General features: G+C 48.6%; 1 protein-coding gene across 1 annotated transcript; it reads left to right on the forward strand.

Annotated features, from left to right (window-relative positions):
- The first annotated feature begins 2323 nt into the window (after positions 1-2323).
- Positions 2324-12269, forward strand: paxip1 (PAX interacting (with transcription-activation domain) protein 1). The gene is made up of 23 exons (XM_086129787.1): positions 2324-2531; positions 3364-3498; positions 3845-3888; positions 4019-4082; positions 4252-4362; positions 4475-4550; positions 4632-5141; positions 5412-5527; positions 5637-6495; positions 6807-6901; positions 7192-7287; positions 7489-7626; positions 8714-8835; positions 8924-9108; positions 9188-9231; positions 9346-9413; positions 9541-9643; positions 9924-10092; positions 10240-10340; positions 10460-10594; positions 10742-10817; positions 10944-11003; positions 11985-12269. The coding sequence occupies exons 1-23, from the start codon at positions 2451-2453 to the stop codon at positions 11999-12001; spliced, it is 3405 nt and encodes a 1134-aa protein (XP_085985913.1). The 5' UTR covers positions 2324-2450; the 3' UTR covers positions 12002-12269.
- Positions 12270-16929: the final 4660 nt, after the last annotated feature.

The following is a 16929-nucleotide window of genomic DNA, read 5'->3' on the forward strand; positions in this document are numbered from 1 at the left end:
CATTCACGAATTTGTAGGCTGTTTTCAAAAGACATCATTGGGGAATTGGACATCCATTTTTGCTGCCTCATCATGGTTGTTCACTTGCGAGCCTCAAATCTCTTCATGTCGCTCACGCGACCTTCAAGTCTTTGTCCTGTAGTTTGCCTACTCTATGCTTGAAATATTTACTTGTCGGTTACTTAAGCCAAGAAGAAAAAAAATCTTCATGTTTCAATCAAAGATGAAAGGTAGCGGAATGATCAAATCAGAAAAAAACGAAACATCGGAAACTCGTCTTTTCATTTGCTTGAAGTGTTGCAATCAAAAATAAAATCATCAAGGGTCATCCAAAAGTTGCTTTTTCCATCGTCCAAGTCAGCCTTTGTGTTCTCGAAGAGCCACTTATCGTTCTCCGCTGCGCTGTTAAAGATGTCTCCTTGTCATATTTTGGGCTTCTCCATTTGAAAACTTAAATCAAACGTCATGATATTCAGGAAGAATGTTAACTCGCGTCTCGTCTCTTTGTGTGAAAACTTTGGAGTCCATCCATTTCCTTGTGTCACTTCTGGTCAGGATTATTTTCCAATTTGTGGTCAAATGCGGGCTTTGTGATCCTCTGAATGCTGCCGTCTCCTCCGTTGTGGGGGTACCCACATGCAAGAGCAGTCAAGAGACAAAGCCGGAGGTCAGCCGGTGCCATCGGCTTCCCGTCCGCTTTACAAAACCTCCCGGAGGGGGAGGAGGGACGGGAGAGGGCACTTCCCATTCCGCGCCGTGCCTGCCATGCTTTGAAAAGTGTGCGGGATTCTCGCCGGTCAACATGGGCGCGTTTGTCGCATCTCGGCCTGCGCGCATCACGTTTATTGGCTGTTGCGCAGAAGACTGGCCGTCAATCAAACAAAAATCACCCCACTGTTTCCTTTGAAGGACAATCCGAAGTATTGCATTGACCTGCGATCTGTAAAAAAACATCCAACCGGACGTGTTTTTGTATGTCACATTGCCCTTCATTCTACTTTGTATGAACGCTTCATTTGACTGACAATGGATCAGAAATTGGTGAATATAGAAGCGGAATTTACCGTTGGTACTGATGAAATATGACGACGTGTGCTACTCACGCGTACGGCAATTGCATCAAACTCAAAAATGTTCTCGCTGAAATGGCCTCAGGTTGCTGTAAATCAACCCAAACATGGCAGCATGGAATAAACGAAAACTGGAAGCTGGTACGCTTTCGAATCTTTCCACTGAGAATACGCCATGAGCGGCCGTACGTAGGCCATTCGCATGTTGTCACACATAAGAAGGACGTCTCTATCAAGGCTCCGGCGTGAGCGGTTCTTTCGCATTCGTACGCCATGTGTCATTCCGGTACTGCGTCTAATGATGATTAGTCAATGGAGTCGAGGAGGTGACACGATGGATTTCACGTCCTAAAGCAAGACGGTAATGATAGGTGATGTGTCGAAAGGATAATGTCTCCATTTCACACCTGCAAAGTCAACAGGTGACATATCATTAATGCGGCTGAGAGAGAGAGAGAGAGAGAGATCTTATCCAATTATCGCTCTCAATTGGCTGCGGCTCACTTTGCCACTCAAGGTTTTAAGAAAGAAAATTAAAAGAGAGAGAGAGAAAAAAAACATCCACAGAAAAAACCTGGCTGGTGTCAAGCTGAAACCTCTGATGACCAGAGTTGGTCAACGTTGACAGTTGTTTGAGCAATTCCATAAAGGTCGTTGACACCACCGAAGAATCTCAAAATGTCCTGATGGTTCAATCTCCAAACAGAGCGATTGTTTGCAATTTATTTTTTTAATTCACTGAAATCACAAAGAGCATTTAACAATAAAAAAGTCCAAACGATGACCCATCTCGGAACCAGCAGCACCCCTTTTTCAACAAGCCTTTTGCCAAAAGGAAGTCATCGTCGTGGAGATGTCTTCAAGTCAAATGAAGTCCAGTACACTTGATGGAAGGAACCTTCAAAGTGAATGTCAATGTCTTTCCACCGTAATATTACAATGAGTGGGATTCTGTTTCTGTGTCCTGAACTTATGGCCGCGACCATCCCGTCTCATCCCACAGGGGCGGAAAGGGTTACTGCCAAATAAGACAAAACCTTAGCCCGTACAATACAGGGGTGTCGGCTATTTCTGAAGAAAAACACTCACGATCTCGAGAGCCACAAAATGTTTTTGACCGCTCAGAGTGACTGCAGCCGGTACGTATTTTGGTTGAACTGAGTTGATGCGCCGAGCATGAATCGAAGAACGACATTTCGACTCCGGCCCTTTGCTGACAGCACCCCTCTTCGTTTGAGGATGATGTAGTCCGTGGCGCGCTCGGCGATTTGGCGCTAGCGAAGCCCGGGTCTCCCGCCGCAGCCACACTATCGTCTCGTTTTTAAACGCGTCGCCCTCGATTTGTCTAAATGTTTCGTCATATGACCTTAGTGGACAGTCATGTCTGAAGAGGAAAGTAAGGTGGTTGGTGAACTTTTTAAAGATGTCAAATTCTACGTGGTTGGAGACATTGACCCAAAGGTAAGGCTGGCTGGGTGGTAGCTTCTCTTAACTAGCATGCTAACCTGTTAGCCCCATTGGATTACCATAGGTTTTGTGGCACAAGCTAACAAGCTGGCTAACAGGCTCCAAGGGCTCAACTCGAAATAGCGCCCTTGCTCTCGCGAACATTTGACCGAATGGGGACACTCGAGACTCTTTTCTATCGCTGCCTATGCCTTCCGAGTTCATATGCTCTCGCTCATAACGAGTCGCGTGAAGCACTGTGCCCCGAGCAGCGCTTTCCGTACTCGGATCTCAGGCGCACTTGAGTTTCCCACTCGCACCTTACGGCTAGTCACTCGATGATCGCGCCGGTTTATAATTCCATCGTATCGCGGTGGAACAATGCCCATTAAGTTCCTTTGGTCGACCTAAATGGTAATAAACGTCGACCGCATCGCATTGAGCAGCGTTGAAGCATCGAGGTGAAGAACTCTGACGTGCTGAACAGTGTTGATTTGCAGCAACCTGTGACTGTCAACATTTTACTCGACCGAGCGTCCACGGCGTCGCACTTGCTGCCAAATCCTGAACCGTTGCCCCGCTTCGCCAAATGATCGTTTCGTTCTTTAGAAGTCGGTCGTGCAAATGAAATAAAGCGGGCGAATGCAGTTTCGGTGGGAACGATGATGATGATGATGACGTAGGACGTCACGTGGGCGCGCCCGAAGCTGAAATTGAAAACAGCGTCTTGTGCCCACAGCATCATTGGACCGACTGAACTTTAAAAAATTATTTATTTAAAAAAATTATTTAAAAATTATTCTTGTTTTGGTTGATGCTGCCACTGTTTGCGCTCCTGATATTGTAGGTGGTGCAGCTGTTGAAAGATGGCAAAGGCAAGGAGGTCTCCTACAATGCTCTTGCCACTCACATTATTGCGGAGGACGGGGACAACCCTGAGGTGGGGGAATCTCGCGAAGTTTTTGACCTGCCGGTGGTCAAGGTAAGAAGCCGGAGCGTTTCCTGTGCGTGGGGGTGGATGCTTGTAAGCACAAAAATTGAAAAGAAATACACAAATCAATCCAAAAGTCTTGAATTGGTTCCACTGATACGATGCGCCACCAACTTCACCCTCCTCGTTGTCGCTGATCATGAACATCATGCATCTCCATCGCGGGCTTTCCCCTACACACATTAGCCTCTTCATGGATGGATGTTGTTATTTGATGTTTTTCTTTGGGGGGGAAACCCCCCCCCCCCGCCACAACTCTTCACTTCAACTTGCGGCAAAGTCTTGTTGACGATTTCAATGGCACGATGAGCTCATCAGAATCACTTGTGTTTTCCAGCCATCCTGGGTGATCCTCTCGGTTCGATGCGGCGACCTTTTACCGTATCCTTCTGAGAGGCGGCATTTTGGCAGACGATGCGTTTCTTGATGTGGGCGCAAGCATCGTTTTCTGGCAATTTCACGGAAGCATGTTGTTGCACGTTGATGTTTTCATAACCAGTCATGCCCGCAGAGTCACAGGGTTCTCTCCAGAATCAGGACAGATCTTCTTCGGAGTGACGGCCTGTCTTCCTTACGTGAGTGAATGCGGAACGTATACATTTCCGAAACGGGGCGGAACCTTGCGGGCTACCTTTTGGATGAGACGTAGCAGAGATGATGATACGAACGGCCCCGCTGTTAGACGTCACATTGATGTCCAATGAGTCTTGCTTGCCATTTTGTCGACTGCTTGTTTGTCCACAGCTTCCAGATGACCTCAACGCGTTGTGGGCATGCGTCACCTTTTATGGGGGAGAATGTCAGCTTAACCTGAACAAAAAAGTGACTCATTTGGTGGTGAACGAACCCAAAGGGGTACGTTTTACTCCACACCCGTTTGCTTCATTATGATCATGAGCTAAAACGGCAAACCAGTTTTTAGTGTCGCAAAGATGTCCCTGCATCAGACGCCTTCTTTTCACTCCAGGCCAAGTTTGAGTGTGCCCTCAAACACACCGCCATTAAGATTGTCACTCCAGACTGGATAACGGATTCCGTCAAAGGTGACGCTCGGGTCTTTCTTGCGCTAGGACTTTTTTCTCGTGATGTTAAAATGATTCAAATATCTCCGATTTCCAATCCAGCGAAGAGCCGGAAGGAGGAAGCCCTCTATCACCCTCGACTAACCTATGTGCAGCCAGAAGAAGTGGATGAGAGTGAGCCAGAGTCCCATTCGGACGGAAGCTATAGCCCGCGACGCTCCCGCATGTCCAGCGGCGACTCGTCCCAAGAGTCGAGTCCCCGCAGACGACCTGGCCCCAAAAAACTCAACTCCATCTCCCCGTCGCCCCCGCGCAAAACCGAAGGTCGCGGCGAGCGCATGTTTGACGACTCTGACGACGACTCGTCCGCGGAGAAGGAGGGGACCAACCTTAACTGGACTCCGGCGGAAGTGGCGACGCCGACCCCTCCCTTCGCGTCGGCCGGCGCCAGGCGGCGAAGCGGGCCGCCCGGCACCAAGGACCCCGCGTCCTCCACCGCGGGCGGTGGGCTGATCAACCTGTGTGCCAGCGTTCCTCCGGTTCCCGGCAGCGGCCCCCTATCGGCGGAGGGCCGCGCCGCCGCTACCGTCATCGGTCCAAGTGCACCGCAAGGTCAGTCGGTTCAGCCGTGCGTGGCCCCGATAACCCCCCCCCCCCGAGTCGCTACGCTCCAATAATTGTCATGGCCGCGCCTGCTCATTTTAGGTGAAAAACCCTTTGGAGGTGAACCGACGCATGGTGAAATGTTCACCATGTTTGTTCTAGCAAAGTAAACGGCAAAGTTGCGCAGTTTTGATACTCGGACCTGCATTCTGTGTTCTTCTGAGTAGCCGGACGACTTCTCCTGTGAATGATTTCTTCCATTCTTTTTTTTTTTTTTAGGAGGTGTGTCGCTTCCCGACAGCCTACCCGGTTGGAGCCCAGCGGCTCGAACCCTGCGCAACATTACCAACAACTCGGACATGCCACCCACCATTCGACCCACCAGCGTATCGCATGTAAGAGATGAAATGAAAGGGCAGCCTTTGTTTTCTTCACGCGATTCACCTTTGGAGCATTCTTGCGATGGGACAAATGCTTTAGATTGAAGATGCTTTTCTTTGCCAGATTATCCAGAATCTGACCGCCAACCAAGGAAAGCCAATGGAGCACCAAACCAATCAAAGTCACGCTCAGACTCCAAACACTGCCAATCCCCTTCTGTTCGGTCAGTCCAAAATGGCCGGGCAACAACTCGCTGCCCAGCAGCAGCAGCAACAGTTAATGCAGCAGTCACACCAGACGGTCCAACAACAACAACACCACCACCACCAACAACAGTTAGCCCAACCGGCGCAACATCCCATGATGCAGCTCCAGCAGCAGCAGCAGCAGCAGCAGCAGCAGCAGATGATGCAGCTCCATCACCATCACCAACAGCAACAGTCACAAGTTGTACCACAGCAGGGTTTCCCCCAGTTGTCCCAACAGCACCAGTTCCTCCAGCAACAGCAGCAGCAAATGCACCAACAGCAGATGTTTTCACAGCAACAGCAACAGCAGCACAACTTCTCTCAGCAACAGCAGCAGCAGCAGCAGCAGCAGCAGCAGCTGCGGCCTCAGCCTCAGCAGCTCTTACGCCCTGGTCTTCAGCAGCTGCAGCAGCAGCAGCAAGCGTTGCAACAACAGCTCCAGCAATTCCAGCAGCAGCAACGCATGCAGCTACTACAACAGCAGCAGCAGCAGCAGCAGCAGCAAAATCAGCAGCAGTTACACCAACAACATCTGCAGCAGCAGCAGCAGCAGCAGCAGCACTTCTTGCAGCAGCAGCAACAAATCCAGCAGCTGCAGAATCAGCAGCAGCAGCAGCAGCAGGCTATTCAGCATCAGAACCAACAAGCCATGCAGCAGCAGCAGCAGCAGCTGACTCTTCAGCCACCGCAGCCTGCTCATATCTCCCTGTTTGGACACGAGCCAGGACAAGAAAGTGAGGAGGAGATAGGCTTTTTTTCATACTCCACATACACCGGCTTCTAAAGTTCAACACCGAGCCATTTCCTTCAATTTAGCATTTAACTCATTCACTCCCAAAGACGTTTTTAAACGTCTTTTCAGACTTGGTCGAGAATTGGCTGGTACTGAATGAGTTAACAATGAATGACATGACTCCTGCGACGTCGTGGGGGAACAAAGGAGTGATAGGATCTCACCTTTTCCCGATCATTCGCCCATCTCTTCGTCTCCATGGTATCAACGGGCTCGTTTGTCTGCTCTTTGTTTCTTTATCTCGTGTCACAGTTCCCCAGGACGGCTTTTTGCTGGGATGCGTGTTTGCCATCGCCGACTACCCCGAACAGATAGCGGACAAACAATTGCTGGCCACGTGGAAACGGGTAAGTTAACGCGCTTGAGCCAAAAGAGGCGGTCCGTGGCCAACTCCTTCACCGCCAGCCACATTGCAGCACTTGTGACTTGTTGAAGACGCACAATGATTTTATCTCGGCACACCAACTGGAAGAATACGACTCTCGTTTGACTGGGAGGTGGGGGGGGGGGGGGGTGACATGGCAAAAACGAGAATTCCCCACTCGCGATTGGGGGTTGAAGACTCGGGACTTGAATTCAGCGACTGTGCCGTGAGACCGCGACGACCGGCTTGATTGTTCCCTCCCTCCACTTGAAGGTGATCCAAGTCTACGGTGGTGCCGTGGACCCCTCCCTGACCGGTCGCTGCACTCACCTGCTCTGTGAGAGTCAGGTCAGCAACATGTATGTCCAGGTAAGGATGCCTTTGGCCCTGTCCGCTTTGAGGACGGCGGCGGCACACACCAGGCCTTTGAAGGGGCCTGGCAGCAAATCTTTGACACGCAAACATGATGTGACAGGCTTGAAGCAGTTTTTTTGGTCTTCTTTTTCAATTGTATTTATTTTTTTTTTTGACACCCGTGGCATTGGGTGGATTGCGTCTCTTTCCCCTCAGGCCCTCAGAGAGGGAAAACGCTGCGTGACAGCCCACTGGCTCAACACGGTGCTGAAACGGAAGAGGATGGTGCCTCCTCATCGGACGCTTCATCTGCCGTTCGCCTTCCCTCCCGGAGCCAAGCCTTGCTCTCAACACGTAAGCCCGACCACTACCAATTTGATTCTCCCAAAGGGCACCCGTGACGCCGCGGACATTTTTTTTCATCCTCAAAACATCGTCGCGGTTCATGTCCGTCCGTTTCCATTCCGCGATGATGGGCCATCCAAACTCTGCACGTTGGAGTCGCGGCCGCGCAATTGCAACTCGCCGTCACTTCATTTTACAGCCGTGACTATTTTGTCCTTCCGCCATTCGACGAGGAGTCACCTTGATGGTCATTCAAAGCTCCCGCCGAGCCCCGGGTGCGCCTTTCCGCGATTGAACGAAAGCGAAACACATTTGCGTATTTCCAAAGAGGAGTCTCAACGTCAAAGAAAAGATGCTCGTCCCCTTTTGCCACTTTCTCGGTAACATCTGATTGCAAAAGTCATCCGTTCTAAAACATCATCAACAAAGTCTCTCCATTTATCCGTTGGGGTCCTTTCAAAGTGGAACCCCGCCTCCTTAGCGGAAGCAGTAAGAATCGGGCAAATCGATTTATCGGTGGAGGAAGAATCCCCTGGTGGCCGAGCCACGAAATGCAAAGAAAAGAAGTGAAACTGGCACCACATAGGTTGACTTGGACGGCAAAAGGTACGAGCCCACCTGCGTGTCCATCAAACCGCGCAACTTGTTTTGGGTCATGTACGACGAGCAGATAAATCTCGTTGCGTGTCGCGGACCTGGCGAGACGTCGCGCCACCAGTTTGTCGGCGACCCGACCCGGCCAAAACACGGGGCCCGCTTCCGTCGTGATTCCGGTTCCCGGATGGTGGGGACGGGGCGCTGCCGACCGTCTGATCAGCTTTACGGTTAGCAAGCATCGCGCGAGTTGAAATGCTACGCATACTTTCCAATATTTCCCCCGTTGTTGGAGTGACGTTTTAAATACTTAATACGACGGCGCGAGGCGACCTCTGTCGGCTCAAAATCGGCCTCCGTTCGTGTGGTCGGACGTCGTCATCCGTCCGCAGAAGCATCCCGCCGGGATCAGCTGCAAATCGCTTTGGAAGTGGATGGACCGATGCGCTTTGGATTTCAACCGTGCCTGCTTCTGGATGGACTGCGTCTTTCCTCCTTTCAGATTCTATCGGTGACTGGCTTTGTGGATGCCGACAGAGATGACTTGAAGTTGATGGCTTACCTGGCCGGCGCCCGATACACCGGCTACCTGTGCCGAAGCAACACCGTCCTCGTCTGCAAAGAGTAAGGAGACGGCGCCAACAATCCCTTGAACTCATGAGTAAGTGTTGTGAATTTGTCTGCATCTGGTAATTTGTCTCTCCCTCTCCAGAGCGGCTGGGCTCAAGTACGAGAAGGCCAAGGAGTGGAAGATTCCGTGTGTCAACGCTCAGTGGATGTGTGATATTCTCCTGGGCAACTTTGAAGCATTAAGACAAATCCAGCACAGCAGATACTCGATTTATACGCACCCCGAGCCTCTGGTGCCGAACCTTCAGCTGGTGCAGAACCTGCTCGGTGGGTAGTGGTCGCGGCGCTTGGGCTTCCTGTTGCCTGGCAGGTCATTCACCAGCTTTTGATTTGCGCTTTGATGCAGCTCCTTGGAGAACGCCAATCAAAGTCTCTCAAGAAGCTTTAGCGGTGAGTTGGGCGCCGCTCGCTTCTCACGTTTGTTGCCGGGCCGCTCCGATTCAAGACTGCCGAGGCGCCGAGAGGGCGCCTTGCCTTGATTCCCTCGTCGTCTTTTCCGTTTAGAACCTGCAGCTCCTCCAGAAACAAAAGCTGGCTGACTCCACCAACCAGCCGGCCAACAAAAAGGCCAGGTGAGGCCTGCGCATTTTGCCGCACGCAGCCTTCTCGCACCATCTCCGCTCCCTTTAATTAAATTTTTTTTTTTTAATAGCCAATCCCGATCGTGCGTGTGTATGTGTGTGTGTGCGCTTCACACAGACTGGAGGAGATCCCGTCTCCCAGCAAGAAGCTTCCCCCAGAGTCCACACCAAGAGTTATTTTTACAGGGTTCGAACCCACCCAGGTTCAGCAATACACCAAGGTAAACTGAGCACAAGAGTCCGGTGCCGCTTTTTTCTCCAGTTCACAGTCGACTATTTTTTGGGGGTGGTGGGGGGTAAAGGATTGTATGTGGGTCAGGACATTGGGTGTCCTTCCCGACGACTTGCCGCTCCATGTCGGCTTTCCTTTTGTGGAAAGCAGATTTTGCTCGCGTGGCGAATCCCGAGCCTTCGCCGGGCATTTTCCGCCGGCGCTAAAACCACAGAGCCGTTGTTCCGAGCCCCCGCGTACACGTCTAACCGATGCCCCCCCCTCCGCAGAGGCTGCATGCTTTGGGCGGTGAAGTCGCCGAGGGCGGTCTGAAGGTGACTCACCTGGTGGCGAGCAAAGTCAAGCGCACCGTCAAATTCCTGGCCGCCATGTCTGTGGCCAAACACGTCGTCACCCCGGAGTGGCTCGAAGAGAGCTGGAGGACGCAGAAGTTTGCCGGTATGTCGGCGCCGACGTGACTGCGTGTGCGAGCGCGGCCGACTTGCACTTAGCTGATACGACGTTAGCGCAGCGTTGCGCTTTCCTCCCCCTCTCCCCCCGCTGCGGTCGTTCACGCACGAGCGTACTTGTGTCTGTGTGTTCCAGATGAGCAGAACTTCATTCTGAGGGATGCCGAAGCGGAGGTCTTGTTTGGCTTCAGTCTGGAAGAATCCCTCAAGAAAGCCCACAACGCGCCACTTTTCAAGGTTGGATGACGAGCGCTCGTTTCGGCCCGAACATCTCGGCATCCGAAGTGGGCAAAATATCAACGGGGCTCTCCGGCTGCCCTTGACCGTGTGCTTTTCTGTCTTTTGCCGGCACGTAGGGAAAGTATTTCTATCTCACCCCTGGAATGTGCCCCAGCCTCAGCACCATGAAGGCCATCGTGGAAAGTGCCGGAGGAAAGCTGCTCGCCAAGCAGCCCTCCTACAGGAAGATCATGGAGCATAAACACAACAAGGTGACCGTGGCGCTTCCGTCCTTCCCTCCCCAACCCGTTGCACAAAGTCACTTGCAATGAAGTTAGCCGGCTGCGCTGAGTTTTCTGGAGCCGCTCCGCCCCTTTTTGGAACCGATGTTTGGCAAAGGACATATTGTCTTTCTGCAGAATCTCCCAGAGATCGTCTTGATTTCCTGTGACAACGATCTACATCTGTGTCGAGAGTACTTCCTTAAAAACATCGGTAAGGTCGACGCGCGCACGCTGCGCTCCACAAAAAATGGGGCCCATTCATGCAAGGATGTAAAAAAGTGTGTGTGTGTTGACTTTGCGACGCGTGTCTCCCTCCCTCCCTCTCTCTCTCTCTCAGATGTCCACAACGCCGAGTTCATTCTGACCGGAGTGCTCACCCAGAAGCTCAATTATGATTCATATCCTTTTGACACTTTCACAAAACAATTTGAGCCATTGGATTAAGGGCTCCTTTTTGGTGGTTCCAACAACCAAAACAAAACCCCTTGGGTACGGCAAAGCGGCACCGCTCACAAACGGGACGCTGGTTAGATGTTTGACGTTGATCGATTTCAGTTCATTCTCCGCGTGTCCCAGCTCCATTTTTGGATTCTTTTGTGTCGCCGTTATGAAGCCCGACGGGCTCCTACTCGTCTTCTACAAATCCACGAAAAAAACTTTGCATGGATTTAAAAACGACCATGTATAGTAAGGCGTTTTTAGCCGAAAAAAAATGACCATGTATACTAAGGCGTTTTTAGCCGAAAAAAACGACCATGTATAGTAAGGGGTTTTTAGCCGAAAAAAATGACCATGTATGGTAAGGCGTTTTTAGCTGAAAAAAACGACCATGTATAGTAAGGCGTTTTTAGCCGGAAAAAAATGACCATGTATACTAAGGCGTTTTTAGCCGAAAAAAACGACCATGTATAGTAAGGGGTTTTTAGCTGAAAAAAACGACCATGTATAGTAAGGCGTTTTTAGCCGAAAAAAATGACCATGTATGGTAAGGCGTTTTTAGCTGAAAAAAACGACCATGTATAGTAAGGCGTTTTTAGCCGAAAAAAAATGACCATGTATACTAAGGCGTTTTTAGCCGAAAAAAACGACCATGTATAGTAAGGGGTTTTTAGCCGAAAAAAAAAACGACCATGTATGGTAAGAAGTTTTTAGCCGAAAAAAATGACCATGTATGGTAAGGCGTTTTTAGCCGAAAAAAACGACCGAACAAAACGACGTATAGTAAGGCGTTTTTAGCCGAAAAAAACGACCATGTATAGTAAGGCGTTTATAGCCGAAAAAAAAGACCATGTATGGTAAGGCGTTTTTAGCCGAAAAAAAGCTCATTCAAAACTGGGATGCGCCGACCGTTCCGGAATTTGTTTCCTTGACGTTGACACATATAAGTTCACTTGATGAAGCGCCGGAGACCTGGAGAAGAAGAGGAGCGACCAGCGTCTCGCCACATGGACTTTTCTATGTTTTTACCTTTTGTGCAGAGATAGCCAGTCTTTTTTTTGTAGTTTTGCTTACGTGTTTCAGAATAAATAAATGGATGTTATTTTTGTCAAATGAATGTTCAGATGATGGCCTATTTTAAACCTCGCTCTCATTGTTCAATGTGTACAGGCGTCACGGTAAATATGATGCTCTTTTTGAAATAAAATGGCTCATTATTTGTGAAGCCGGTTCCTTTTTTCAACTCGCAGCGTGAGTTTCTCCAAAGTGACCTTGGTGCTCGGTTTGCGAGCGCCTCGAAGTCTTCGGCTAGCCACGTGCCGACGATCCCGCTCGTTTCCGGACGAGAACGACGGACCCTGCCTGCCGAACAAAAGCTTGCTCTCATTCCGAAGCTCTCCCTTCAAGCTTTGAGCCCCTAATTCCTGATAGATTTGATTTAATTAACCGTTCATGATGCTCCGGGGTGGTTCCTGGTGAAGTTCTAATTGCAGACTGTCAAGCGGATGGCCCGAGGCCGTCTGGAGTGAAGGGCGAGGCGCTTCCCCGTCGCTCGCGGTGCCGCCCTCCAAACTGCCGAGGACCGAATTAGACAACCCGAGCCAAGGTCATGTGCTACATATCGTTGTACTTGAGCGTCTCTTCCCTGCGTCTTCCAAGGGGCTGCAAAGGTACGACTCGAGTTCGTTGACGATGTGGCTGCATCGATCGGCACCGTTCGAGTACACATCGACGCATCGTTTTTTTTGTGTTCTCCAAATCATTTCATACGCAAAAATCCCAATGACCTTTGATTTAAAGACATTCCACGTTCGTTTAAGGCTTCAACTTTAAGCCTTGAACGATGATGATTTCACCCAAGGCTTCGCCCTGGGATTGTACGTTTCAATGTGATTCTACTGCTTGATATATTTAAAAAGAAAAGAGGAGCAACAATACAAACGTTCTGCACATCACAGAATATCTTTGGGCTCGTTCTTACCGTCGATGGTGACGTCAAATGAAAACATCCCGTTGTGTGAAGAGAGCACCTACGCTCGTGTTAAATGCTAATTAATCCCAATTCGAAATGCAAATCAGGAACATCTTTGATTAATAAGCGCCAAGTTCCTTGTTGGTTTGTGGTGTCGTCCTCTGACGCTGTGGAGGGAAGGCAAGACACAAAAGTACCGGGACACAGACTCCATTTGTAATTAATACACAAGCGCTTCATGTGAGATATTTATAATTACCTGCCCCCACCCCCTGGAAGCAGACACTTTCGGGCCACCAATTTCCTTCGTCGCTGTCCCGTCGAACTACAGGCTAATTACACAGAGGCGTGCGCTGGGATTCATGAACGCAGGAGCTACCCAGTGGCAAAGGCATCTGGCCCGGATTCAATATGAAGCTGGCCTTGAGTCGGCACTGGCATAATGCATGTGGGCCGAACAGGAGTGGCAAAGGAGGCACTGGCTTGACTCTGGCAAACCAGATGAGGGCCAGTTGTGGAGTGAAGTATATGGGCCAGTGATCAATTTACCACTCCGGCCTGTATATGGCCAGCCAGTATTGAGCCACCCTTAAATGCAGTTTCAGATTTATTTTTTCAACACACAGCCTTGTTTTACAATTGCACACCGATGCGGAATTCCATTCATCACAGACACACAGACACACACACACACAGACACACACGCACACACACGTGAAGTTCAATCAGTCCTGCAGGATAATAAAAAAAAAAAATGCATAAAAGACAGAATTAATATTTTATTAAGGTGCAACTCATTGATAATCGGCTAGGGGTCACTGTTTTGACCAGAGAAGAAGACAACAGCAGCCTTAGTCCGTCACTGAGACAGACCCATGACGGCAGACGCTATCAATAGCACTCTTACATTTACACATTTTATAGCACTCTCCTTAGTTTGTAAGGTGTAGGCAGGGATTACATTTAGATTTTATATGCACGTGTAAATGGTTTAAAACTTCCTTTCTTTATAAATCTTGTTTAATCATAAAGTGCATTACTAGATTTTTCAAGACCAATTACTTGTTAAAGTTTGTACAATATGTGGGATCAGTTGCAATGCATATATGTGAATGATAAAAGTGAATTGCACATTTGTTGAAGGAAATGTAAGGTGCTTCATGAAATGTTTTGTAAAAGATACGTTCATTAAATTTCAACATTTTCCAAATGTTCTTGTGCTTCTTTATACAAAAAACAAAGGAAAGACATATTGTTTTGGTTGTTTATAGCAAAGTATGGTATCATGGTCCGGCCAACTTGACATCTACCGAGGCCATATTAGGCACACCATGTGAAATGAGTTTGACACCAGTGATGTATAGTAAGGCGTTTTTAGCCGAAAAAAACAACCATGTACAGAAAGGCGTTTTTAGCCGAAAAAAACAACCTTGTGTAGTAAGACGTTTATAGCCAAAAAAAACGACCATGTATGGTAAGGCGTTTTTAGCCGAAAAAAATGACCATGTGTAGTAAGGCGTTTTTAGCCGAAAAAAAACGACCATGTATAGTAAGGCGTTTTTAGCCCAAAAAAACGGACCAAAAAAACCACCGAAAAAAACGACGTATGGTATGGCGTTTTTAGCCGAAAAAAATGACCATGTATAGTAAGGCGTTTTTAGCCGAAAAAACGGCCATGTATAGTAAGGTGTTTTTAGCCAACAAAAACGACGATGTATAGTAAGGCGTTTTTAGCCGAAACAAAGGACCATGTATAGTAAGACGTTTTTAGCCCAAATAAACGACCATGTATAGTAAGGTGTTTTTAGCTGAAAAAAACGACCATGTATAGTAAGGCGTTTTTAGCGGAAAAAAAACGACCATGTATAGTAAGGCGTTTTTAGACGAAACCCCCCCCCCACCATGCATAGTAAGGCGTTTCTAGCGGGAAAAAAAACGACCATGTATAGTAAGGCATTTTTAGCCGAAAAAAACGACCATGTATAGTAAGGCGTTTTTAGCCGAAAAAAACAACCATGTATATAGTAAGGCGTTTTTACCCGAAAAAAACGACCATGTATAGTAAGGCGTTTTTACCCGAAAAAACGACCATGGAGATTGTCCCTGTCAAGATTTCCCAAGAGAAAGCGCAACATTTGACGGGCAGCATTGCGAAGATGCAAAACCTCCCCAAAAGTACAATTTCACATCGGACACACCAAAAGGTCCACGAGGTGTCAGTCCAGTGCGCCTGCATTTCATTGTCTTCGACTTTGATGGTCCAAAATTGTCCAATGCCTTGATGACCACTCAGCGAATGGGACGCAAAGCCAGGAGTAGGACAACCGGAAGCGATTCGGCTCAAGTCTCGCGCGTGTTCGTGAATCAACTTCCGACGCTCAAACATCATTGTGTTGATTCTCTTATGTTTCCGTTTCATAAATTTGACACCAAAAAAAAAAAAAAAGATCCCAGGAGGAAGCCCAGGTTTCCACGCACCCCCGGCCCCCACAAGTGCATATTGATGGAGCTTGAACGCGATGAGTGACTGCCATTATAGACTACAGTAATCCATCGTTTATCACGGTTAATGGGGACCAAAACCACTCACGATAAACGAAAATCCACGAGGTAGGGAGCAATTAACATATATATAAAAAAAAAAATTGCCCCACGTGGGCCTTTTGCACTTGAGCAGAGTGCACTAACACACACACACACACACAGGCCAGCGATCCCGCAGGCGTGCAGCAGGCGTATTTATGATTAATCAATTAAGGTTGTTCAGACAATTAAGGATGGAGAGACCTGCTTTTGTTCTTATAAGTCTCTCCCTCTCTTTCTCACAGCAACACACATACACTCACCTGCTCGGCTTGAGCAGAGTGCGCACACACGAGCACGCATAGTAAACAACACCAGGACACTGATTTTTGCGGACTTAAAAAAAAACAACAACAAAAAAAAATTATGAATGTTTGAAAAAAATCCGCGATGCACCGAAGCCGCGATAAACGAACCACGAAATAGCGAGGGATCACTGTATATATCACCGTGTGTGGAAGCGGCAGTTTAGAACGTCTATCTTGATGAGATGGGCTTTCAATTGGGAGCAGCAACAACAGACTTGTTTTTGTCAATTGGGATGACCAATCTAATCTGAAGCGACCGTAACAAACGGTCACCAAAACAAACCGTGAGTGCAGCATCAACAGGATTTTCAGCTTCCTACATTTTGCACCTTGGCCTTGTTCTTCAATGCTCATTCGCAGTCACCACTCAAAAGAAACGGAGTGGGGTTTCAAAATACGGGCACATTTCCGAACTTGAAATGGACAGAAAAGCAATAAAAGAAATGTATTGCCCTGCATTGTTGCGTACAAACAAAAATAAACCAAAGAATCAACAGCAACATCCAAAAGCCATTTTATTCAATGGTTCAATGAAAAAAATAAAAATCATCACAGAAATCATAAAATAGTTACCGTGCCGATTCAAAATTAGCATGCACATTTTCGTCTGCTGCCCACTTCCTTCCGATAATCAGCGAGTCCCCCAAGTTACGTTTCGTCCTTTCAGCGTGGTGGGTTTGACATTACTCAAAACAAGTTCAAGTCACATCAACTCGGTAACATACAAGCCGACAACTGAGTGAGCACAACAACAGCTAATATAGAATAGATTAGATATTCGAGAGTACTCCCCCCACACCCCCCCAAAAAAAACAAAAAGGAGACCGAGGCAGGTCGACACCAGCCACACGCCAAGTATACAAAGGGAACAGCGAGAACAGATCTGGGACTGGAGCAGTACTCGCTCCGCCGCCGATGATAGAACAACTCGGAGACGAGACCTACTGGTAACCTGCTCAAATGATTGTCGCGGGTCAGAGCGGAAGCCAAAACAAAAGGTGGCTGCGACCCATCCGACTTGA

Source organism: Hippocampus guttulatus, chromosome 14 (genome assembly GCF_054856545.1).
Source record: "Hippocampus guttulatus isolate MCC_2025c chromosome 14, RoL_Hgut_1.0, whole genome shotgun sequence".
NCBI classification, from domain to species: domain Eukaryota; kingdom Metazoa; phylum Chordata; class Actinopteri; order Syngnathiformes; family Syngnathidae; genus Hippocampus; species Hippocampus guttulatus.